The 27059-nt window shown below is 37.6% G+C and overlaps 1 protein-coding gene across 2 annotated transcripts in view; it reads right to left on the reverse strand.

Moving 5' to 3' along the window:
- Nucleotides 1-27059, reverse strand: part of NYAP2 (neuronal tyrosine-phosphorylated phosphoinositide-3-kinase adaptor 2) — a 281902-nt gene that overhangs the window by 78680 nt on the left and 176163 nt on the right. For both annotated transcript variants that reach the window (XM_058300020.1, XM_058300021.1), the window contains exon 6: nucleotides 8164-8373. In XM_058300020.1, coding sequence (XP_058156003.1) covers nucleotides 8164-8373 — 210 coding nt within the window. The remainder of the gene's footprint in view (nucleotides 1-8163; nucleotides 8374-27059) is intronic.

Below are 27059 nucleotides of genomic sequence, written 5' to 3' on the forward strand. Positions count from 1 at the left end.
ATTAGTCTTGGTCCTGGGGAAAAAAAACAACAAGAACACAGAGATCTTTCTAGTAACATGGCATGGGAACAGAATGACTTTTGGTTACCAGCTGTTAAAAGCCAGCATTGCACCAGGCATCTCCATGCACTTTATAAATTCAGTCCTTACAATGACTTATAAGGAGGGATTGCCTTTCCCTCTTCTGTGAAGATAGAGAAACTGGGGCACAACAGTGTTAGGTAATTTCCTCATTATCCCCCAAATATTAATTTCTTAGTATTGTCACAAAGTGTGTCTTATTTACACAAATAAAAGAAGACTATATAGGTTCACTATGGTTTACCAGGAAGTATTGTCATAAATACCATTCCCCAGGCCCCAGTCCTACTGCCTGATTCTATGCTGCTGCCCATTTTTCTCTGAACTTGTGTGGGCAGGATTCCTCTTGGACATGAAGGCCTGGATCACTGCTGTTAGGACATTTATAAGCAAAGACTGCCAGTCATCCCAGCATTATCAAGCTAGGTGCAGTCAGTGGTTTCAGAATATTCAAGAGGAAAGTAGCTTTCTTATAAATCAACTAAAAACAATTCAGTATTCAAAAACTCTACTCTTGGATTTAACTGCAGTTCCATTTCTTGAATCTCAGTTTTCTGATGCTTACATTAAATGGTCCCCATTCTCTCTGATCCCCTTCCCAGGTACTCACTCTTGGCCCTGTCTTTGAATAACACTCTAAAACCTTCAAAGAGGTGATTAGAGAATTAATTAGAGCTGCAAATGTCTTGATCACTAAGTGTGATGTTGTGGCTAGGGCACTTGGTGCTCTCAGCAAAACAACCGATGACTCCCTTCGTTGCACTGCTCTAGCTACCTGGTTTAGCTCTCTAAATTCTGCTCAGTCTTCAGGGGCCAACTACATTGCCACTTCTTCTATGAAACTTTCCCTTATTAGCCCAGAACCAGTGATTCTCTGTGCACTTCTGCAAAGATATCTGCAAAGGTGTCCAGAATCATATAATGTCTAATATTTATTTGATGGTCATGGTGTACAGGCTCCATCATGCTAGATGCATTATACACATTATCTCATTTAATTCTCACCTTTCATTATCATCCACCACTTTATGGACAAAACCTGAACCTCGGCAAGATGGAAGGACATTTCATCAATAATAAATGACAGTCAGGATTTAAATCCAAGTCTGCTAGGTACCAAAACCTCAGTGCTCAACCAGTATATTGTATTATATATATGAATCTATAATTAGCGCAAAATTCACTCAACATATGTGGTATGCAAGAAGCGGCACAATGCTTTGTTTTCTTTAAATGATATTCAACTCATATCTGTGGGGAAGTCAGGGACTTGCCTAGCAGCCATCTCCCCACCCTCCTGCAGCCCTCCCCTCCCCTTGCCTCCTTTTCAATTGTGTGCAGATGTTTCCATTTGTTTCCGTCCCACAGCCTGGGATATGTTGGTGGAGTGAAATGTATCCCCCAGCCTGGCCATAAACCCAGACACTAGGAACTAGTACTTCTAGCTACTTAACGGGAAGGAATCTCTCTGTGGAAGGACCTCCTCCCTCTGGAGTAACATAAATACCCATCCTTGAGCAGCACAGATTTGTCTGTCCTCTCCAACACCTTTTGGAGCCTTAAGAACTGACATCCACCAACCCTGAGCTGAGCATCCGGCCTCCCTGGGAGACAATAGGATCTCTCCCTCTGCTCTTTTGGACCCTTTGCACTGTGTAAGTAATAAAGCAGTCATTTGCTGAAAATTGCTGTTGTGTCTGAGCCTGTGTGCCCATGGCGCACATTATAGTACTTGCTCCACAATATCCTGATCAATTGGTGGTAATGCTTCCCTGCAATGAGTCATGAAAAGGCCCAGAATATTTTGCAGAGCAGAATATACAAAATGATCCTGCCAATCTTAAGTAATCTTAATTAATCAATGTGTAAATCCCACACTGATTATTATTGGCCAGTGTGTAGTCCAAGCCCTCAACCCCCCCTGAAGTACGGAATACCATATTTTGGGGGTTGAATCACTGTGCATAAAATCCAACCTCACTAGAAGCCCCATACCAACTCTAATCCATCTGTCCTCCCTCCCAGCCAGAGTTCTGGCCACTTCCCATGGTGATGCGAGGATCAGGCAGTTGGTCCTCCATTATTCATTGAATGCCAGACTTCCATGACCCTTCTAAAGTCAAGAAATTTTTTCTCTTTTCTTGACCATCTTTCTGCCATCTCACTCCTACCCTCAGCCTAGTCTTCTCAATGAGTTGCAATTTCTGGAAAATAAAAGGAAGGCAGGGTGACTACCGGCACCTACTGCTTCTGCCATAACCTTATTTCTCTAGGAGTCAGGGTCAAATCCATCTCTCAACCCAATGGACAATGCTTGATTTCATAAACCAGAAAATGCAAATTGGCAGCCTTGAAGTCTTATCCAGCAAAAGGAAGTAAATCATTGACTCAATGTTTCTGAAAATCAAGCTATATTTAAAAGGTAGATTTCACATAAAAGCAATCACACCTGGGAAACTTTCGTGAGCATTGCTCATGGCAATCATTGACTGGTACCTAGTAACGTCCCACCCCTTGAGAAGTCCCTGTGCTTTCCAGTTCACAAGCACTCCAATCATTCAACCCTGATGTCCTTCAGCTTGCAATAGTTTTTCCTATAAGGGAGAAATATTTATCCACATCCATGCTTCTAACAGAACTGGGAAGCTATAAGTTAGACGCAAAGGGTTTCAAGTTTCAAGAAAATCAGAGGAAGCCTATTCCCTTGTGGGGGAGAAGAACATTGCTTTGTGCTTAATACTCAAGCAAAACCTAATCGTTGGGAAGCAACACATTTTTCCTGCTTACCCATGAGTGTTACTGACTGTAGGCATCTCGGTTTGCATCCCATTGTGGGCCTTCTCAGAACAGCAAACAGAAGTTTGAAGACACAGAAGCTGAGGTCTTCTTAAGATTAGTCCATTTATAGGGTTTTCAATCTTGCTTATATCCAAATTTTACACTATTAACTGTCTATGTGTCGTGTGTGAGGGCACACACGTGATATCACTTTGCTTAGAAGCCAAGGCCCTCCAGAGAGTCACTTTTCCGAATTTCCTTCCCAAATGCTTTTCCAGTCAGGTCGGCCTGGAAAGTTGGGCCAGAGGAAGTCTGCCTCAGGCTCCTGCTCACCTGCTTCAGCCTATATGCGGAATGCTCAATTCTTCTACTCCATCATAACAAAATGATTTCACAAAAAAGTAGGATATAATCCTACTTTAAGACTCAATGTTTCACATTAAGTCCTCCATTCTTCTTCAAGTATGCACTAATTTTCTGGATGACTTCTATTGTATAGTAAATAATAATGAATGATTTCTAATGTATAGTAACTAATAATGATAATAATACATTTATATTATAGCCAAACTACTTTATATTCAATAGCTTTGTCTGACAAAAAAACACAGGAAGATCTTTGAGTAGCAGAGCAGGCCTGTGGGGTCTGTGTGTATGTGTCACACAGGAAACATAACAGAATTAGATACAAGATGCTGGAAAAATATTTGTTGATTGTTTCAGCGATTGATATGTAAGTTTGTGTGAATACTAGATTTACTTGTATAATTTCCCCACCTTTTCCCATTATTTTCACAAGCATCTGGGTCCCAGTCCTACACTACCTTCAAGAATCACCCTCTGGGGAATCTCCAATTTCCTAAACAACGGTGACTTTAATAAAGTTCCACAGCAACCAGTGACAATGTTAATTAGAAGTGAGATCTCCTGACACGTTTGCTTTACTTCAGTAATTCATGCGTGCCTCAGAAGAGCTGTTAAGAACAACCATTTCAAGTGACTAAACTACTTTTCATGAAGCAATAGTTTATAACTGTTAGAAGTTTCGTGGCGGGGCGGGGGCTGCCAGAGATATAAAGTTGACAGAGAGAGAGAGAGAATCCTCTTTGCTCTGGAGTGTTAGGACCACCCTAGTTGAGTATCTCTGTGGATTTGGGAAGAAGGTTAGGAAATTCTAGTATTTCTGGTAGTGATGAAGGTTAGTAGTTCAGTGCTCCAGTGGCGAGGAGACAGTAATGAAAATGAAGTGTGAAGAGAAGATGGGTAAACAGTAAATTCTGACTCATTCTCTTCTGTTCTTAAAGTGGCAAGTCCACAGTTGCTCACTTCGTGTAGTTAATTGCCTGTTCTGGGGGGAAAAAAGGCATCTCACTGATAAGCTTGTTCAAATTGTGCATGGTTTGTTTAAAACACTGAAGGTAAGTGAACTTCAGGAACTCTAGACATTTTTGCTAGTGGAACGATGGCATTTTCCAAAGTGGCACTGAAACATTTTAGGTTCTTTCTCTTCAGAAAAATAAATACCATCAACACAACAAACAACTGTCTTTTTTTGTTTCTTTTTTTTTTTTTTCCACACAAAGCTGTTATAGAATAGACCTGGTATACATAATTGGTGATATATTTGGGAGACATTGACTTCTTCTAATCAGTTCCAGTAATAGTAAAGTTCATTGGAATGTTCATATCCCCATCGCTATCCCATGAGAATCTATTTGCACTGACATTATAAATGTGTGGTGGTTTTAAACTGTAGGTACCCCCAGGAAACCACATTATTAAAGTTAATCTATTCCTGTGGATGTGCACCCATTGTAAATAGAATCTACTGATCTTGACTTCAGTTAAGGTATTACTTACTTCCTTCAGGATGAGTCTTAATCCTCCTACAGAAGTCCTTTATACATAGAGAGAAAGGCACAGAAGCCAGAAGCTGAAATCAATGAAATCCAGAAAAGAAGGGAGAGACCAGCATGTCTTGCCATGTGGTAGAGTTGTCAAGGATCACTGATAGCCGGTTTTCAGATAGAAAGCATTGCCTTGGTGATGCCTTGATTTGGACGTTTTTCTCAGCCTCAAATCTGTAAGCTTGTAAGTTAATACATTCCCACTGTTAAAGCCAATGGATTTCATGGTATCTGGTTTGAGCAGCCTAGCAAACTAAAACAATATGTGACTACATTTGCCTCTACATTTCACATTTCTTTTAATATGAATACAAAACTTTCATTATCAAAAATTTAACAAAAATCTTTACTTCTACCTTTGTCTACATCCTTCATAATCTAAGACATAGAATATGAGGCAATAAATATTTATATCATTTCTTGAGGAGAAAATACACTTCTCTACAAACAAAGCTGAAACACTCAGAAGAGCAGATTTTAGATGTCTTAAACCAAAAGAGCTATTTTAGGAGTTTGCAGGGGATACAAAGTCAAAATATGGCATAAGCTCTTTTAGTACATTAAATTTCTTAGAATATTCAGATCAAAGACATAATACAATTTACTAATTTATATGCAACTTTCTAAGTGTTCAATAAAAGTTTCATTGCAGAATCATCCAATTGTTTCATTTCCATTTATTTCATAGGTCTCTCTTCTTTTACCCATACTTTGAAATGTTTGAATTCCCTAGGATCCTTTCCTCAGTTTTCTTCTCATCTGTTTCCTGATTTCCTTGATTAGTAACATCCAGTCTTATTGTTTTAGTCACTCTAAAAGTCTCAAGTTTTGGTCTCTAATCCCACTAAATCTCTTTAGTTCTAAACTGATAATTTCAACTGTCTGCTGCTTTCTCAATTGGGTATCCCAGAGTCGTTCCAACTTAACCTATTCTAAATTAAATCCTGACTTTCCCTCCTAAACATGCTCTTTATGTTATATTGCCTATCTCCATCACAGTAAATGGCCTTCCAGTCACCCCAGCCTTGGAATCCAAGTTGCGTCTTCCATGATACAAACTGAATTACATTATCACTATATTAACAAATATTTACATGACTATAAGTTTCTACCTTATAATGTCCCAAACCTAACCATGATGTGAGATAAACAGTCCATCATTTATGCAATGTCATCCCCCTTTTTGCTTTTTCATAAATTATTGATTTCATATCCATGTATAAGGCAGAGGCTTCTTGATTTAAAGGAAAGAAGGTCGCTCTATTAGCCCTTGGAAATCCCATTGCCCTTCGACCTGTGTTTGGTACAGAGAGCATGTTTCCCAAGACTGACCAATGAAATGAAAGAGAGAACCTGTTGGGGCATAGTGCCTGAAACTGTGACAACCAGGTCCTAGTCATGAAAGAAAAATCATCATGGATAGCACAACAGGAAAGACAGAAAGTTCGTGGGGCTTGATGACATCACTGAGTAGGTGCAAAATACTATGAACTGCTTACCTCTACACTTGGTGCTTTGTGAGTCCACAAACGGGATTATTGCTTAAGCCACTGTTAATGAGTGCTTTATAACTGAAAGTATTTCCAATTAATACACATGGTCATTCAGGATTCTTGCTATGTAGTCCCAACTTACCTTTGCTTTATCTTCAGTCACTTTTACCCCACACCATACACACTATGCCCCATCCCATAGACTTTTGAGTTTCCATTCAGACAGCTGTCACTTCCTTTTTCAACTCCCTGGTAAGCAACTCTCTCTGTTTCATACTCTACCTCAAATGTTACCTTCTCAAAGTATTATTATTAAACTTAATAATAATATTATAAAAGCTCATGGCCATTCCTGCCAAAATCATACTCTTCCAGTAAAAATTCATTGACTTCTCTTTTGTTTCATGAATCATTTATGTATAATACATCATAGTGCAGTTATATATTCACCAGTCTTGCATTAGATGTTGAGCACCTACTTGCAAGAATGCCTTTCTTTTTAAATCATTGTACTTCCAGATCTCGGAACCATGATTGTTACATACTACACAACCAGTAATGCTTCTATGTTTTCTATAAAATATTTCTCTAGTCATAATAGAAGCAGGAATTTCTTAATGTTTTCTGGAAAGAACAACTAGTCCAAATTTAGATAATTCTAAGAAACTAAGAATGAGCCTAAAACAAATCATTAGTCTAAAGTAAAAGTGAATATTAACTTTCTTTGGGGGAAGTTATTTTTTCTTCAAAATTACTCATTTTTCCCTATATTACTTTTCTCTTTTAGACAAAATGCAGATCTCTACTTCTGATACACCTATAGCTATTTTTAAATATTTAAAAAATATATTTTTAAAAAATATCTGGTATATGCTCATATGTTCCTTCTCCCAGATTTGAACTCATGCTCTCAAGTTGACTTTTCGTACAATACAAGATACAGCTCCACCACCAAAACTTTAGTTTGCATTTTATATGTAGAAAAGCCATTGCTTTGGGTCCTCCAGGAACTTCCCTTGTTCAAATACAGCTCATTCATCCTTTCACATTTTAACTTGTACATGACTATAAGAGAGACTGCAGACCAAAATCCTGTAAATTGCTTTCTAAGATGACTATCAGTTGAAAAAGAACATTAAAGGATTGGTCTTCTCTTCAGAGGCCTAACACTCCTAAGGAATAGACACCTGAAAACTACAGTCAAGTCCTCAATTATTTGTTGTTTATTTCAGTTGACAGCTCTCAGTGAGCTCAGTTCAGTATGGAGATTAATCCATTCAAAGGAAACATATGCTACTTTGAAAAAACTGATGTTTATTAATATTTATCTATTACTCATTCATAATTTCATTGCATATTTTAATTTCAATTGAAGAAATTTAAAGGTGTATTCATTTAAAATTTTCTCTCATTTGGCTTAGAATGGGAAACTTCATCCCATGACAAATGCCAAATTACAGTCCTCAGTTTACCATTTCAGATGCCTGATATTACCTACTCCCTCAACTGCCTTCAGATCATTTTTCTTACATTTTTATTCTCAACTGTATTTTTTGTTCATTTTTTTCCATTTGACTAAAATCTTCTTTAATGAGGGTATAAACTGTAGATAAGGCCACTAGATGTTTTTTTAGAAATTTAGTAAAAGACCTTTTCTGGTCCTCAGAGCTGCTGTATTACATGGCACCAAGAAGCACCATTTGCTTAATCTTCCATGTGAAAAATGCTCCCTGCAATGATGTGACATATGGTTACATCCCTTTGCACTTTTGTGAAGGTCTATTATGGAAACTCTATGAGTAGAGACTGATATTTGCAGCTGTGGTCCTCTGACAATTGTATGGAAGTGTTTTACAGAAATATGGGGAAATAGGTAGGGCCTGGGAGATCATCATCTCTCTTACCTGAACTGTGGTTTCCTGCTAATAAGGTAGGGCTCACAGAGGACCGTCCCATTCTACTGGTCACCACAGGCAGCCCCGGTGTTCCATCCCATTCCTGAGCTTTGACAGGCTCTCTGGAGGAAGAAGCCCCGTGATGCCCTCTCTCTTTGCTGTCCAGCTTTGGTAGTGGCTCCGTGCTGTGGCTTCGGACTTTCAGTTCCTCTGTCGATTCTAGGGGTCAACCAGAATTCACATTCTATTAAACACAAACCAAATCCTTACCAAATTCTTTGAAAATTAGATAACAATTTCTAGAATGCTTTCAAAATATTTTTGAAAACTTAGACTTGAGTTTGAGACTACAGAATTTAAGTGTAAGAAACAGATCACATGGGCCATTTTCACTTAGGTACATAGATTAATATTTTTGAAAACTTAGACTTGAGTTTGAGACTACAGAATTTAAGTGTAAGAAACAGATCACATGGGCCATTTTCACTTAGGTACATAGATTAATATTATTGACAAATGTGGGTTTCTTTTTGGAAAAAGAGAACCTCAATGAATCTTGAGTCTTCTTTCCCTTCTCTTGTCCTCATCTTCAAGGAAACTTCTTAAAGAACACTTTACACTTATTCTCCTTACTTTTCCAGTCTTTCATTCACTCCTCTACCCAGTGACATACATTCAATGCAACCACTCCAGTAGAACTGCTTTTGCTATGATCACTTGGTGCTTTTTAGCTGACAAATCCAAAAGTGTTTTTTTTTTCCAGCCCATTTGACGATCTTGATATTGATTGTCAAATGGACTGTTGATATGAAGTGTTGATAACTGACATTTCTTACTAAACTAATGGTTTATCCTGTCTAGCCATCCATCTAAGCTAGAAGCTTTACTCTCCCTTTCTTTAATTGGTACTTCCCAAATCCAGTACTCAGCAGATTCTGTGGGTTTTATTTTTGAATATCTTGCTCTTACATATATCTGCTTTTCTTGTTTTCATTGATGGCCTGCCTTCCTGTGATATGTTGTATTTCTAATACCACTTCTGTGCTATTTATACCTTCTTTTCCTCTATCACCACATACATGTTGGGTGGTCCCAAAGTACTAGCTTAGGTCACTGTTCTCATGCTATATAATATTCATTCTGTGATTTTATCCATCCTCCAGAATTCACCTAGCAATCACAAGATTGTTAGTCATTTTATCAGATGCTTGGACCATTTCCATGAGCTTCAGACTAATTTATCCAACTACCTGCTGGATACATCCACCAGATGCCCTAAGGATAACACATATTTAATATTTCAGATTCTGAACTGACAATATCTCTTACTAAACTGACGGTATATCCTGTCTAGCCATCCATCTAAACTAGAAGCTTCACTCTCCCTTTCTTTAATGGGTACTTCCCAAATCCATTACTCAGCATATTCTGTGGGTTTTATTTTTTAATATCTTGCTCTCCTTTCTGTTCCATTTTCTACCATGTCTACCTCCATGCCTGGTTCAAGCTGGTAACATCTCCCAGAATTACTGCAACTTGTCTCCTTGAGTCTGACCTTATTTCCCTAAAGTGCAAGCTTCAGATAGCTTCTAAAGTGATATTTTTAAAATGAAAATCTGATAACTTACCCTTGATTAAAATCCTTTCAGGAGCTCCCTGTTACCCACAGAATAATGTCTAAGCTCCTTTAAGATGGCCTCCAAAATTCTCTGCTATCTTGCTCTTCCTTTCCTTTTCAACCTTGTCATTCCTTGCCTGAACGTTGTAACTTCAGGAACACCAAATTGTTTGTAGCTTCTTCCTCCCCACTGTACCCCCAACAAAAACCATGCTGATTTCTGTGTATACTGCTTACTCTGCCTTGAGTGCCCAGTATCTTGTCTTTGCTGGACTAACTTTACTCAGTCCTGATTACTCAATTTAACTATCTTAGGCCTTCCCATCTGTGTCACTACTCATGTTGAGTTGGTTACTGGCAACTCATAAGATAATCTGTGCATAGATATTATTTTATCATTACTTTTCTATGCATCTGCTCTCCTCAAAAGGCCAAGTTCTTTGAAAGCAGGGAATGTGTAAGTGTGTGTATGTGTGTGTATGTGTGTGTATGTGTGATCATGCATTCATTTATTTTGGTTCCCCAGCAATTTGCATGTTTTCTAGCACATAATAGCGTGCAAATGGAATTTAATCAGTCAATCAATCAAAATCAATTACGTAGCGTTCTCAACTCCTCAGGTATCCTTCTGATATGTGTTGGAAATACAACATTCCTAATCAAATGAGAGGATCAGATGTGTCAAAGTGACACGGAGCTAAGGATATTTTTATAAATCTGAAAGCTTAACAATCACAAGTTGTAAAATTCACCAGATTTAAAATTTGATTAAAAATAAAACAATTTTTTTAGAAAGATTATTGTGAAAAATTTACAGAAATACTTCAGAGAATCTGTATTTTGCTTCCTTTACATTTACTTTCAAATAGTCATCAACTTTCAACACATTTTACACTCTGGTTCTCCATTATCTAAATCTGTTGGGTAAAGGTAGAATAGGTTATAGTGTAGTGAGTGGCCCTGGGTGAGGAATCAAGGTACCCCACTTCTCAGCCCTGGCTGGTGACCCATGTGACTGAGCACTTGGGTTCTCCACTTCACTACAAATGAGTATAATACTAGTCCTGCTTAACTTCCCAGATTTTTAAATATCTAAAATAGTATTTTTAAATATTTTGAAAACAAAAAAGTGCTACACAAATAAAAGTGACATCAATTTAAATAAATTTTAACTGTTTGTATTTTGTGAATTAATTTAATCTTTCTGCATTTGGACAGGATAAATTCTATAGTCCCTTCCATCTCTAAGATGCTGTGCAGTTGAGTAAACACAATCCACAAATAATCTATGAACTAGACCTTCAATCAGGAGGGCAGTCCTCTAACAGCCCCAGAAAAGTTTCAGGTCTTTTAATGAGCTTGTAAGTTTAAATCCCATTTATACTGAAATCAAATATGAGTCAAAATATTCTAAATTAATATATTCTATCATAACAATTACAGTAAGATACTTTAACCAATGCTTGCTTTTCAGTGCTCTGAGTCAAACAGAATATCAGTTATCAGAAAAGAACATCAGAGACTATTTCCAATTGTTTATTTACAGTTTCAAAGAAAATATAACACTGGCTTCCAATTGTCACAGCCTAAATGCTTAATGACTCATCTGTTTCACCCTGCCTTCTACTCCAGATTTTAAATATATGATTAGGATGTTTATTTTTTGTCTACTATTGTATATTTTTCCCATTGCCACCATTAAGCAATTACCAATTTCTTTTTCTTCTTCAAGCACATATACATACATACACACAGTCCTCTCCCACTGAAATTGGAACTAACTAAAGAAAAATGCTCAAACTTAACATCAGGTCCAATATTGTTCTTCCAGGCCCATGCAATATATTAAATATGAAAGGCTGAGGATGTGTGCCAACGAATTTCCACCAGCATCAGTGTCTGTTCTCATTCAAATTATCTCCATGTAAGTATCGGGGGAGTATCACTTAGGTCTCAAGCCTCAACTAAATGAAAGTCCAACACAGCTTTGGAAACATAAAAGGAAACCTTTTCTTCCCCTTGTCTTCATTGTTTTCAAGTCCCAGAGGTTAGGCTTATGTGAATTTTGGCAGGTATATTTAGCAAAACTTGAACAAAAGGACTGAAGAAACTGTACTATTCAGACTTGTGCCTGGGTGCCTTACTATTTGCCTCCTAAACAAAAGGCAGATCTGAAAAGCCTGTAAGAACATCATAAATGTACCAATGAACATTTTATTTGAGGAGGAAAAAATCTGTTCTGAAAAATTCTTCAATAGATTACCATAGGGGAGAAGGGCAAGAAGGAGGCAGAGTAAGGAACTCTGAGTCAGCTCATTCTGTAGGGCAGCAAATAATCACCTACAGTTATCTAAAGCACCTGTTTGGGGGGCCCAGGAGACCAGAAGGACATCCTGCAACAACCTAGAAAGAAGGGAAGTAGGAACTGCCCATTTGCAGTGAAGATTCATGAGTTGAACACTCCACACCACAGAGGCTGGTGCCCATCCATCACTGGCAGCACAAGTCGCCTCAGAAGCTATTCCGTGGCTGGAGTTGGAAGCTCCATTTCTAAAAATGGGGGACGAAGAGATGGTCGGGCAACAACTTCAGTGACTGTTTAGTAGTAAATTATAATCCTAAAAACAGCTAAAGTTTGAACCTGTCCAAGCCAGAAAAAGGCTGGTAGCTGCCATTTTGACTCCATCCCCAGCCTGAGGGGAAGTGGGACTGATTGAAAATCTCAGTGACTGTAGTGACGGGCTTCTTACCACCCAGATTGGTTTGCAGCCCTAGCTTAGGCCCCAGCCCCACTTCCAGCAGGGAGGAAGTTGGGGGAACCTGCAGCAGGTTCTCTGTGCAACTGTAAGTGCTCTCGGCTTGCACAAACTGGTTCGTTGAGCAACTCTGATTTCATTCCCGCCTCTGCCCATAGAAAAGAATGGAAATGGTGATTCTTCAGCCTCCTTTGGCAACTGCAGGCACTTTCAGCCCACACTGACTGGATTCCGACACCTGTAGCTCCATCCCTGCTTGCCCACCATAAGATAGGAGAGGAACTGTGTTTCCTCATCCTCTCTGGGCATCTGAAGGTGCTTTTGGCCTGGGCAGACCAGATATGTGGACATCTGTAGCTTCATCCCTGCCCCCTCCAATAGGGTAGGAAGGGAGTTGTGTTTCCTCATCCTCTCTGGGCAATTGCAGGCAATTTCACCCAGCATGAACTGGTTTATTGCATGCCTTCAATTCCATCCCCACCTATTCCCATAGGATAGGAGGAGGCTGGTGTTTCTTCAGCCTCTTGGGGCAATTGCAGGTACTTTTGGTCCACACAGACTGGTTTGTTGGGCTTCTGTGGTTCCATTCTCACTCCTAAAAGGGCAGAGGGGACAGTAACCCCGCAACTGCAGTCACTTTTGGCCCACACAGATTAGATTTTTGAGTATTCCAGAAGGTCCATCTCTACCCCTGTCACAGTTGGAGGGGGGGCTGGAGCTATGTTACCCTACCTGGTCAGTTTTGACCCTCATAGCTTAGTTTGCTGCCCAAACCTGCAGCTCATTCTTGCCCAGGAAGAAGAGGAAGGGATGTGAGCTTCATCTGTCTCTCTGGGCAACCAAAGATGGTCTTGCCCTGCATAGCTTGGATTACTACACATGACTACAGCTACATCCCTACCCCTGGCAGAGGAGAAAACTGAGAGAAGCTTCATCAGTTTCTGGGGCAATGTGGACAGTTTTAACCTCCACAGCTTATAATACCAACTATATCCTCAAGGTTTACCATATAACTGTCAAGGCAAAAAAGGCAAGAAATCACTGAACTGAAGAAAGAAACTGTGCCCAGAGTAAATACATCTACTAAACCAAATGCTAAGACAACAACAAAAAATTATAATCCCTACCAAGTATATTAGTCAGCCAAAGGGGTACTCATGCAAAATACTAGAAATCTGTTGATTTTTATAAAAGATATTTATTTGAGGTAGAAACTTACAGTTACCAGGCCATGAAGCATAAGTTACTTCCCTCACCAAAGTCTGTTGCCACATGTTAGAGGAAGATGGATGCTGATGTCTGCAGGGGTTCAGGCTTCCTCTTCCTCTTAAAGCTCAGTTTCAGGTTTCTTTGTGCCAAACAGTTCAATTCTCAGCTTATTTCTCTCATCTCGTATTTTACTATAAGCTGCAAGGAGAAGTCAAGCCACACTCTCCAAGCTTACTTTGGAAAGTTCTTCAGCTAAAAGACCAGGGTCATCATTTTCAAATTCTGCCTTTCATAAAACATCAGGAGTCAATCTTGCTAAGTTCTCTGTGATTTTAAAACACAGATCATCTTTCTTTCAGTTTCCAATCATAGTCTCATCATTTGTTTCTTTTTTTTAGTTAGGGCAATAAAAAGAATTTATTTTGGAAATAGAGGAAAGAACAGAGCTTGTTGGAAATGGGATAGAAAGAGAGAACTATATACCAAGATTTGGTGTGGGCTCCTCTAGGCAGAGAGCTTCATCATTTATTTCTAACGCCTCATAAAAAGTCTCTTTGGCATCCATATCCCTATCAACAATCTCCTTAAAGCACTGGAGGTATTTTCTACCAAACTTCTTACATTTCCTCAAAAAATTTCCCCTTATCCATTTATAAAACCATTCCATGACTTTAGTCATTGCAAAGCACTTCCCCACTCTCTGGTACCAAATTCTGAATTAGTCAGCCAAAGACGTGCTGATGCAAAATACCAGAAATTCGTTGGCTTTTATAAAGGATATTTATTTGGGGGAGAAGCTTATAGTTACCAGGCCATAAAGCATAAGTTATTTCCCTCACCAAAGTCTGTTGCCACATGTTGGAGTAAGATGGCTGCCAACAAGATTAAATGCTGATTTCTCATCAGAAATCATGGAGGCAAGAAGACAGTGGTATGATATATTTAAGATACTGCAAGAGAAAAACTGCCAGCCAAAAAACGTATATCCAGCAAGTTTGTCTTTCAAAAATGAGGGCAAGTTTAGAATATTCACAGATAAACAGAAACTGAGACAATTTGTACCCAAGAGATTGCCTTTGCATGAGATACTAAAGGGTGTGCTACAGCCTGAAAAGAAAAGTCAGAAGAGAGAGACTTGGAAGAGAGCCAAAAAATGAAGATTACTTCAGTAAAAGTAACTAAAAGTGTAAAAAAGAGTGGTGTAAATAAAATATGACAGATAAAACCCAGAGATCAAAATGGGTGATATAAGAACTGCTTTTACAGTAATAACATTGAATGTTAATGGATTAAACTTTCCAAATCAAAAAGCATAGAGTGGTAGAAGAGATAAGAAAATATGGGCCATCTATACGTTGTCTACAAGAGACTCACCTCTGACCCAAGTATATAAATAGATTGAAAGTGAAAGACTGAAAGAAGATGCTCCATGCATGCAGTAACCAAAAAAAGGAAAACAAAAGCACAAAACAGAGTAGTTATATTTATTTCAGATGAAATAGACTTTAAAAGCAAAACTGTTATTAGATATAAGGAAGGACATTATATATTAATAAAAGAGGCAATGCACCAGAAAGAAGTAATAATATAAATGTCTATGTTCTTAACTAGGAGGCCCCAAATTACATGAGACTAACACTGGCAAAACTGGAAGGAAAAAGAGATGTCTCTACAATAATAGTTGGAGACTTTAATACACTACTCTCAGCATTGGATAAAACATCTGGGCATAGGATGAATAAAGAAATAGAGAACTTGAATAATATAAAAAGGACTAAACCTAATAGACATATACAGAACGTTACAGTCAGAAACAGCAGGATATACATTCTTCTCGAGTGCTCATATATCTTTCTCCAGGATAGATCATATGTTAGGTCACAAAGAGATCTCAATAAATTCAACAAGACTGCAATTATACAAAGCACTTTCTCTGATCATAATTGAATAAGGTTGGAAATCAACAACAAGTGGAAAAGGGAAAATTCACAAACACTTGGAGATTAAACAATACACTCTTAATCAATGGGCCAAAGAATAAATTGCAAGAGAAATTAATAAACTTCTTGAGACAAATGAAAACAGAACACACTATATCAGAACCTATGGGATTCAGTGAAGGCAGTCCTGAGAAGGAAATTTATAGTCCTCAATGCTTACTTTGGAAAAGAAGAAAGAGCTAAAAAATCAATTACCCGACTACACAGCTGGAGTAACTAGAAAAAGCACAGCAAGCTATGCCCAAAGTAAGATGAAGGAATGAAATAACAAACATCAGAGCATAAATAAATGAAACTGAGAACAGAAAAGAGTAGAGAGATTTAACAAAAGCAAAAGATGATTCTTCAAGAAGATTAACAAAATTGACAATTTTAGTTAGACTGGCAAAGAAAAAAAGAGAGATGATGCAAATAAATGAAATAAAAAAATTAAAAAGGGGACATTACTACAATCCCACAGAAATAAAAGAGATCATAAGAGGATACTATGGACAATTGTATGCCAACAAACTAGACAATGTAAATGAAATGGACAAATTCCTAGGAACATATGAATAACCCACACTGACCCTTGAAGAAATAGAAGACCTCAACAAACCAAACACAAGTAAAGAGATTGAAACAGTCATTGAACAACTCCTCAAAAGGAAAAAGGCCAGATGGTTCAACAGGTAAGTTCTATCAACCATTGAAAGAAGATTTAATACCAATCTTACTCAAGCTCTTCCAAAAAAATGAACAAGAAGGAATGCTACCTAACTCATTCTATGAAGCAAAATCACCCTAATACCAAAGCCAGGTAAAGATATAAGAAAAAAAAAAAAATTGTAGGCCCATTTCCCTAATGAATACAGATGCGAAAGTCCTCAAAAAGAAGTACTTGCTAATTGAATCCAACAACAAATTAAAAGAATTATTTTTCATGATCAAGTGGATTTTATACCAGGTATATAAGGGTGGTTTAACATAAGAAAATCAATCAGCATAATATACTTCATTAAAGAGAAATGAGTTTATATGGCTACGAGTTTCTAAAAAAGAGTCTGGAGGCTGGCAGAAGGATTGCCCTCATGCACAACTGAGCAGAGTCAGAGAGACAGATAAAGCAGATACAACCCCCAGATATCGGTTCCTTCGAGGGCTAAAGAGACCCATGGGAGTTATGGTCATGGCCGATGGGGTTAACTACCAGGTCAGATGGCCCCTTTTTGGAACTGGTGTTTATGTGTGATGAATCTGGACTCAGATGGGATCTTCCTTCATAAGACTTTCATGCTAAGGTGATGGAGGTGCAGTTAATGTTGGGGTTTAAGATATATTTAGCGGATTTGAATCTCTGGACTGACAATGTGATAGCCAGGTCCTGAGCCTCAACAGACTCCAGCACCTACAATATGATTTATTGGACTTATCACACTCAGCTAAGATGGAGTTGAAGAAGGACAACCACCACACCATGGAGCCTAGAGTGATTACAACTGAAAGTGGGAGGATTGCATCCAACATCCATGTGGAATCTGAGCCTCCTCTTGACATAGAGGTGCAATGGACACAACCAATCCAATGTCCACATAGAAGAGTGGCATTGGATTGGGAAAAGTGGACATGGTGGCTGATGGGTATGGGGAAAGGCAGGAAGAGATGAGAGGTGGAGGCGTCTTTGGGACATGGAGCTGCCCTGGATGGTGCTTCAGAGGCAATCACCGGACATTGTAAATCCTCACTGGATGGAATGGAGGAGAGTATGGGCCATGATGTGGACCATTGACTATGAGGTGCAGAGGTGACCAAAGATGAACTTACCAAATCCAATGGATGTGTCATGATGATGGGAACGAGTGTTGCTGGGCGGGGGGGAGAGGTGGGGTGGGGGGGGTGGGGTTGAATGGGACCTCACATATATATTTTTAATGTAATATTATTACAAAATCAATAAAAAAAAATGTAAAAAAAAATAAAATAAAATAAAATGCCGAAAGCAAAAAATAATAATAATAATATACTTCATTAATAAATCAAAGAAGAAAAATTACATGATCTTATCAATTGATGCAGAAATGCCATTTGACAAAATACAGCATCCTTTCTTGATAAAAAATAGTACAAAAGATAGGAATTGAAGGAAATTTTTTCAATATGGTATATGAAAAACCAACAGCTCACATTGTATTCAAAGATGAAAGACTGAAAGATTTTCCATGAGATCAGGCACAAAACAAGGGTGCCCACTGTCCCCACTGTTGTTCATTACACTGCTAGAGGTTCTAACTGAGCAATCAGGCAAGAGAAAGAAATAAAATGCATCCAAACTGGAAAGAAAGAAGTAAATCTTTCACTGTTCACAGATGATATGATCCTATACCAAGAAATTCCTGAAAAATCTACCACAAAGGTGCTAGAGCTAACAAATGATTTCAGGAGAATGGCAGGATTAATATGCAAAAATCAGTAGTGTTTCTATACACTAGTAATGTGCAATCTGAGGAGGAAGTTAGTTTAAAAATTCTGTTTACAATAGCAGCTAAAAGAAAAAAATATTTACAAATAAACCTAACAGAGGACGTAAAGAACTTATATTCAGAAAACTAAAATGCATTGCTAAAAGATATTTTAAAAGACCTAAATAAATGGAAGAACATTTTGTAATTTTGTACTCATGAAATGAAAGACTGGATATTGTTACGAGGTCAGTACTACCCAAACTGATATACAGATTCAATGCAATCCCAATAAAAATTCCACCAGGATTTTTAAAAGAAATGAAAAACAAAATTATCAAATTTATTTGGAAGGGTGAGGGATCCCCAAAACCCAGAAACATCTTTAAATGGAAGAGTGAAGTTGGAGAATTCTCACTTCTGGACTTTAAATCATATTACCTAGCTACACTGTTAAAAACACCATGGTACTGGCATAAAGACAGACATATGGGCCAATGGAATCGAATTGATGGTTTAGAAACAAACCCTCACATTTATGTTCAAGTGATTTTCGACAAGTCTGTTAAACTCACCCAACTGGGGCAGAACAGTGTCTTCAACAAATGGTGCTTGGAGAATTGTATATCCACTGACGAAAGAAAGAGGACCATTATCTCATACCTTACACAAAAATTAACTCAGAATGAATGAAAGACCTAAATATAAAAAGCTTGGACCTTAAAGCTCCTAAGAGAAAATGTAGGGAAACATCTTTAAGGCCTGGTGATTAGTCGTGGATTCTTAAACCTTATACCAAAAGCATGAGCAATGAAAGAAAACATGGATAAATGGGACCTTCTCAAACTTAAACACTCTTGTGATTTAAAGGACTTTGTCAAGAAGGTGAAAAGGCAGCCCACTCAGTGGAAGAAAACATTAGGAAATCACATATCTGATGAGAGTTCAATTTCCATTCTGTATAAAGAGATCATACAACTCAACAACAGAAGAGCAAGCAATCCAATTTAAAAATGGCAAAAGATTTAAACAGACATTTCTCCAAAGAGGAAATACATATGACCTAAAAAGTACAGGAAAAAAAAAATTTAATATCACTAGCTATTAGGGAAATTAAATCAAAATGACAATGAGCTATCATTTCACATTGCATAGAATGGCCATTATTAAAAAAACAACAACAACAACCAGAAAACAATTAGTTCTGGAAAGAATGTGGAGAAATAGAAACAGGTCTTCACTGTTGGTGGGAATGTAAAATGGAGCAACCTCTGTGGAAGACAGTTTGGTGGTTCCTAGGGAAGCTAAATATAGAATTGCCATATGATCTAGCAATTCCTCTACTAGGAGTATATTCAGAGGAAGAAAACTGTCACGTGAACAAACATTTGCACACCGATGTTCATAGCAGTGCTATTTGCAATTGCCAAAAGATGATTACAATCCAAGTGTCCATCAACTGAATGGATAAACAAAATGTGGTATACACATATAATGGAATACTGTGCTGCTGTAAGAAGAAATGAAATTGGAATACAGATGATAAAATGGATGAACCTTGAAGACATTATGCTAAGTGAAAAAAGCCAGATGCAAAAGGACAAATATTGCATGCTTTCACTAACATGAACTAAATACAAAGAATAAATGCCTCCAGTTAAACCAGAGTATTGGTTATTACGAGATAAAAGGAGGGCTGAGAAGGGATACTGATGCTCAATGTATGTAGAATTTTTAACCAACTTCATTGTAAAAGCATAGAAAAGGGTAGAGTTGATGGGAACACATTTTATCTAGTAGAACTAACACAGCTGGTATATAAATGGGATTGTGGCTGAAAGGGGTAGTCTAGGGATGTAAAAAGAAAGCTAGAGAAAAATTTAGGCACTGAATAATAATAGTGAGTCCAGAGGTAGATAGAATTGTGGTTAATAGTGCAAATACAAGAATATCCTTCTATGAACTAGAACAAATGTTCTTCACTATTGCAAGGTGGTAGGAATATAGAGAAGCATGGTAAAAATACAATTAATGTAACCTATGGATTATAAATAACAACAATATTATAAAATTCTTGCATCAATGCCAAAGATGCCCTGTGTTAATAACAGGGGTTTATGGAAAATATATACCAAATATATGCTATAGTCCATGGTTAGTGGAAATGGCCTGATGATATTATCTCAGTTTTTAACAGATATTCTACAACTATGTAGTGTGTTGGTGGAGGGGTATTATATGGTAACTTCGCACATATACATGACAGTTTTGTAATTTCACAACTTCTCTACTAAAAGTATATATATATATTTTAAAGAGAGAATAGATTAATGTAAAATGTGTTTTCTAATTAAGGTAGATGCAAAAAAAGAGGCCAATGGAAAGTTACAGACTAGGACATGTACAGAAGATTCTGAAACTGAAAATAATTCTATTTGAAGGAATAAGTATGTTTTTATCCATGTTTACATATTTCAATGATTTTCCTTAAAGTTTGCCGAAAAGAAAATTGATTTTTGTTACAGAAACTTTCTTGTAAAGTTTACCGTGGTAAAGTTACATGTGGAATCTAAGCTCTTTCAACATTCAGGGTTACAACCCCAACATAATAGAGAAGGGCAAAGAATGTAGAGTGTGTTATTTCTGTATTCACTGAATGAATGAGTGACAATGCTGATGATCATTTTAAAAATCTTACTTTACATTGATATCCGATCTTGAACTGAAATCTTGTTAAGAAAATGCACAAGTTATTTTATTATGTTGGCCATTCAGACACTATGTTTTGCATATCATTGCCCTAAACTTGTTTATTTAAGTCATACCTGAAGGATAATCAAGGATAAGAGAACAGGAGCAACACTTCCATGACCAAAATATTGTCCCTGGTATTCCAGCTGATCCTACTTCATTCATCTCACTCGGAAGCTCCTTCTCAACATTTCTCCATTTCCTGCCTCTTTAACTGCCTCTGGGTCTACTGCCTCAGCCCTCCATCTCCATTCCTACCCTGGGGCCAGGTCTACCAAGGATAGCTTGACTCCTCTGTGTCTTAAGGCTTTAGTCCTCAGATCTGCCCATCAGATATTGAGCAAGTCCAGGCTCTTGTATTCACTCTTCTTCATCAATATTCACACCTTCATTTATGAAATGCTACAGAAGGCTGTTCCCAATCACCCTCAACCTGAAGAGTCTACTCCAGCTTTAGAGAAAAAGAAAAACGTATGTAACACTAATGGACCATTTCATATGACTCCTGGGGGGATGACAATATGTTCAAAACTTCTCTTTTTCTAGCTGGAAAAATGATGATATTTAGAGGCAGGAAAACGTGATTTCAAACTTCAGCCACGCCACTTACTAACCTTGGTCAAGGTTACTTGGACCTAATGGCCACATCTGTAAATGGAGACAATGACAACTGCTATTATTCATGTCACTGTGAAGATTAAATGAAATAATGTTTTTGAAAATTCTGGTACAATACCTAGCACATAGCATTGCTAGCAATTATTTTTACTTTCCTCTTAGTGTTTCTTTCAGTGACTTAGACTACCTTCTTCACAGGTACCAAGGAAGACTCTTGGCAATCGTGCTGTCCCCTACAAAATTTAGCAGTCTTCAGATATGCTGTTACCCTGTCAGACAGTCAGTGCCAACCTGAATATGCAGTCTTTAGTCTTAAGAAGCTTAGGGTACTGTGGGAGGACCAGACAAATATATTCACAATTGAAAGTGATAAGTGATGCCGGTCATAAGGACGCAGAGAAGAAACAGAACTATGCAACACTTTTCCAGGCTTCTCTATCACCATTGCCATTACCTTAAATCTAGCCTTCTCCCTCTCTCCTTTGTATTACTGCAAAACCCCTGAACTGTGTCCTATAGTGGACGTGTTCAGTTCACTTTTCACATTACTTTCAGAGTGATCCCAAGGGCTCCCATGGACTTTTGAATCAAGGTCAAATGCTTTAGGCTTGGACATAAGGTCCTTCATGAACTGGTTTCCAGCAGCCTCTCTACATTTACATCCAGTTAGATGTTTGAGTCATGGGGTTTATGAGGTGTTCTCTTTATATTTGCTGATCCTTAAGTCTGGAACACCTTTCTTCAAAATTAAAATGATTGTCTAATTTGCTAACTTCTTGTTTAGGAATACTTAGCTCAGATATTATCATTCCAGCTAGTTTCCCCTGAACCCTTTCTCTAGTCTGAGTTAAAGATGTGAGTAAAATGCTAATATCAGGCCTGAGCTGCCCTAAGTCTGCCAGGGAAAGTGACCTTGGAGTCTGTCCTCTCCTAGTCCTTTTGCCTTGGCAACTACAGGAAGACAAGTGTGTAATGTTAACCTGGCCTCTTGATCATAACCTGCTCATCTGTTGTTCTGCACCTGGACAAAGTTTGGGAGCCTGCACTTATGCCACTAAAATAAGATACAATTCTGGGGGAAGTCAATGCGGTAGCTTTTCTAGGTCAAGGTGACATACTTGAGTCTTTGTTCTCATTTACAACAGTTATAAATCCCTCAGGTGGTAGCTAGTAGTGGGTAAATAGCAGCTGCTGGGTGTGCCCAAGAGATGAAGATGCAGAGCCTGTTGCATTTCTACAAGCTAATTAAGCGTGGTATTACTGAACACCTTCTGCATCTAGTTAAACTGCCTATACAACCCATGTCTACCATGGCCGAACATAAAAAGGTCAAGCCTTGTGTGCCGTGTCGCACCTTACTCTCTCACTTATCACTCCTAATTGTTGATTTATTTGTCTGGTTTTCCAACCAGATAGTACACTTCTTCAGACTAAAGATATCTTTCACATTGGCATCCATACTATCTAATAGGGTCTTCAGTGAGAATCGACAGGTTGATTAAATGCTTGCATACTTCACCCAGGACAATTACCTTATTAGCTTTCACTCCTGCCTCTAACCCCAGGGGCTATGATGCATAGACTCTCCTCCTACCTCTCCACTCTCACCCAGCATATGAACCACAGCAAGAACCAGTAACCCCATTGGCTAACATGAATTAGTTATTGTAGCCAAGATTTTTTTTGTTAAATTATAAACTTTTCTAATTGACTTGATAATAGTAAACCAGAAAATAGAAATGATTTACCTAGGGAAAAAAAGAATATTTTTTTCAGAAATATGACCAGTAACATCACATTAGAGAAACATAAGACTCTGTTCTGCTTTCTTTTTCACAATATTTAAAAAGATTAATTTGCCAACGTCATTTGCTTCTCTGAACATCTAAGGCGATTCAGATGATTTAGATAATTCACTTTTATATTTGTGGTTTGTTATGGCTATTATTCTGAAATTTCACACTCTGACATAGGGGTCCTCTGGTTACAAAATATGGGCTCTAATTGTGCCTGGAGTATTAGAGACCAGAGCAACCCTGGCTTATGTTGCTAATGAGCATTTGCACTTCCTGTGAACATAGAGAATGCTTCAGAATTGTTCCCTCATAGTGGCATATTCGGCAGGATCAAAGTCACTCCATTCTATTCCAATCCCTGAGCAATGGGAATGATGAAAGGTGATCAAGGCAAATTAATTAGGCAGAAAAGACAACCATTGGAAGCGCTAAAGGGTGCACTGAAATAAACTGAATTATCAGATGTGAATTAGATTCAGTCATCAAACTTTAAAGCTGAAAGAGACCTAGGAAATTACCTGTTGCAACAGCTCACTCCGACACTATGTGAGTTTGGTATTTTGCTGAGCCATTTCCCCTCCCCATGGAAGAGTAACTCTGGGGCAGAGGTGGGGGTGGGGGTGGGGGGCGTTGTGAGTGGATTTCCCACATCATGGGCAAGCTTGCCTCATATTTTAACATGTTTATTTGGTAGAAAACCCTTAAGCAGAGCTGAAATCAACTTCTGTTTGTTGGTTGTTGGTAGTTCTGTTTGCAGAGCAACTCAGAACCAGTGTATTTCTGTTTTTAAATAAACCTTCTCAGAATCCAGAATGAGATTTATGTTTCCTCTTGGTCACAATTTCTTCAGAACACAGATCTAGAACTCTCACTTGTCCTGATCACCCTGACCTGGACACCAATTGTCTGTCACGGTGCCTTTTAAAAAGGTGGTGTGTGGAGCTGAGCAGAGCCAGACAGCTGGAGAGAGTTTACCTAGGATTCAAGACAAGCACTGGGGTCTTCTCATTGCATTTCTATTATACTGTCCTTTGAGTCTCTAGGGAAAAGAGGGCAAAGGCTCTTTGTTTCTGTAACAAAAGGGCACCAGGGGCAGGAACAATTTAAAATTTTTTTATTATTCCTTCTCTCTTGTATGAACTCTGTCATTTGGGGTCAGTTATGTCAATTCTTACATCTAAGGGATTCCATCTCTTCAAATATAAATGGAAAGGACAGTAGCTCAGAAGTCTAGATATTCTGTGGTTTTAAATAAAATCAGAAAGAAAGTCCTGGTTTGTGTTAAGAAGTCATTTAGGGCAAAACTTTTGGTTCATAAATGGATGAGGCATATTTAATTAGGATAGAAAATGAAAAGAATCTTAATCCTTTTACAAATGTAAAAACTGAGCGCAGAGCCTTAAAGCAACTCGCCCAAGGTCATACAAATGACAAGTAGTAAAGATGTGATAAAGGAACCTGTCACCATGACACAATGGAATTCACTTACTGATTTATTAGATTCAGCAGATCATTTTCCATGGTTGTGAGGTGTAATACTTACAGATTAGAATAACAACTAGGATTTTTTTTTAAATTCCAACTTGGTCCTTAAAAGCTCTAACCAAACTCTCAGATGATTTAATTATTTGCTTTTTATCCAATTACAAGAAGATTGCAGAGATGTAGTCAAATTGAATCTATGTGAGAAAACTTCACTGAAGTCATCAGACATAACTCATGTATTGACATATTTTAGTAACACTTTCCTCAAGAAATTCTATTACTGCATAGCAAAGACAGATAATTTGTTCAGAGAATGAAATGTATATTTTCTTGTGCTTGTACTGAGGAAGCCAAGAGGACTCTGAGAAAGAAACCAGCCAGATGCTGATCAAACCAATTTGCTCTGCTTCCTCTGCCTCGTGCCTCAGTTAAATCAGACTTTCCAGCATTCCTTGCAGTTAGCTGGAGCCATATAACTGAGCTCAAGCTATTAGAAGTGATGCACACCAACAGAGGCCTGGCCATAAAACTTGCCACAAAATTCTCATCTTCTTGCTTCCCTCTTCTGCCAGCTGGGAACTTTTGAGGTCTGAGGGCTAACAGAGACACCAAATGGAAACCACCAGTTTCCCAATGACTATGGCAAAAATAGTCTGTCTTCCAGTGAGCCCATTAATTGTTTGTCACCTGCCTGGTGAGATAATCAAGGGATAAGTCATGTAATATTTAACCACTGAGATTTTGGAGTTGAGAACTACAGCAGTTGTCCTACTCTAATGCAAATTTCAATGGGAATTATCTCTCACTTTCCCTCCTGTAAAAAACAGTCTAAATATAAGGTCCTTGAGTTTCTAATAAGGAAAATATTTTTATTGTCATACTGAGAGATAAATGAAGGGGCAGTAAGATTGGTTAAATTACCAAATATGGTATGTGAGTCTAGCATACAGTGTTTCTCTCTTAGCTCTAGATATAATAAAACTACTTTCTTTACAAAACTAATACTTTTTATTGAATATTTAATAACTACCTTAAACACTATGCTTTAAAAAATATGTACTGAACATACAAGTGATGAGCCTCTGAAATGTTCATTTAGCCAAAGAGCTTTCATATTTTATCTTGATACAAGGATACCACTGTGCTTTTATCTGAAATATTAGCAAAAACAAAAATATTAAAGAAATAATTTTAAAATAAGATTCTTTAAAAATTATTTCCAAGGAAAAGATTAACCATTTCTGTAATTTGATAAAAAGTTCAGCTATACATTTGCTATAGTTAGGTGAAAATTAGGAAAAAATAGAACATTTTCTCAGAAATGCCAAAACAAGTCTGTAATCTATCCTTGAGATTTGAAAAAACTACACTGCCTGATCCTTAGTATTCTCAGATAAAATTATATATTTGAAATAATTATTTCTGAGAGTTCTCTTAAATCTAAAAGTTTATACCTCTATTATTTCAAAGAAAAATAGTTGATGAGTCCTCAATAACATTGTTTCTGCTCTAAAATATACCTCCACTTAATATATCAGAGTGCTTTATATTCTTCCAGGTGATTTGATGTACTTTAAATTTAATTCCCCCTCCTAATTCTACTGGCCAAATCCCAGTGATCTGTAAAACAAAAAAAGAATGTGAGTTTTTAAAAAATGTAAATAATTTGCTCAGCATTATTGACAAACCCAGCATCCAATATTCTTCTTGTCACCTGATTGGAAGACTAAAACTAAACAGTGATCTGAGTTAAAAAACAAACAAATATATATATACAGATAGTACCTTCAATGTTTTTCCTTGTCTGTAAAAAGGAAAGCTCATGTTTCCTAGTTACTAATGGAAACTCAAGAATGCCAGTTCTAAGCAATGTTTTATAATAACAGGTACAGCACTGCTATAAAGCTACCATGGGATGAATGGCACTACGAGTCTTTATAAATAACATTTGTACAAGACTCTTTTACAAATTATATTTCCAATTTTTACATAGCCCTGCCAGGCAGGCAAAAAAAAACTGAGGGTCACTTGATTAAAGGTAAACTCATCAGGGAAAATTGAATGTCTCATGGGTTTGGTAACTTTGTCAATGCCAGTCAGATACTGGGGAATTGGAGCAACCAGGATTTGAATAAACAGCCTCACCAGCTAAGTTGTGTATTGTTTTGTTTTCTTTGTTTTGATTTAATTTAAAGAGGATTGTTTACTTTGTTTAAAACACACACAGCTTTCTT

The sequence above is a fragment of the Dasypus novemcinctus genome, chromosome 7, assembly GCF_030445035.2.
Source record: "Dasypus novemcinctus isolate mDasNov1 chromosome 7, mDasNov1.1.hap2, whole genome shotgun sequence".
Taxonomy (NCBI): Eukaryota; Metazoa; Chordata; class Mammalia; order Cingulata; family Dasypodidae; genus Dasypus; species Dasypus novemcinctus.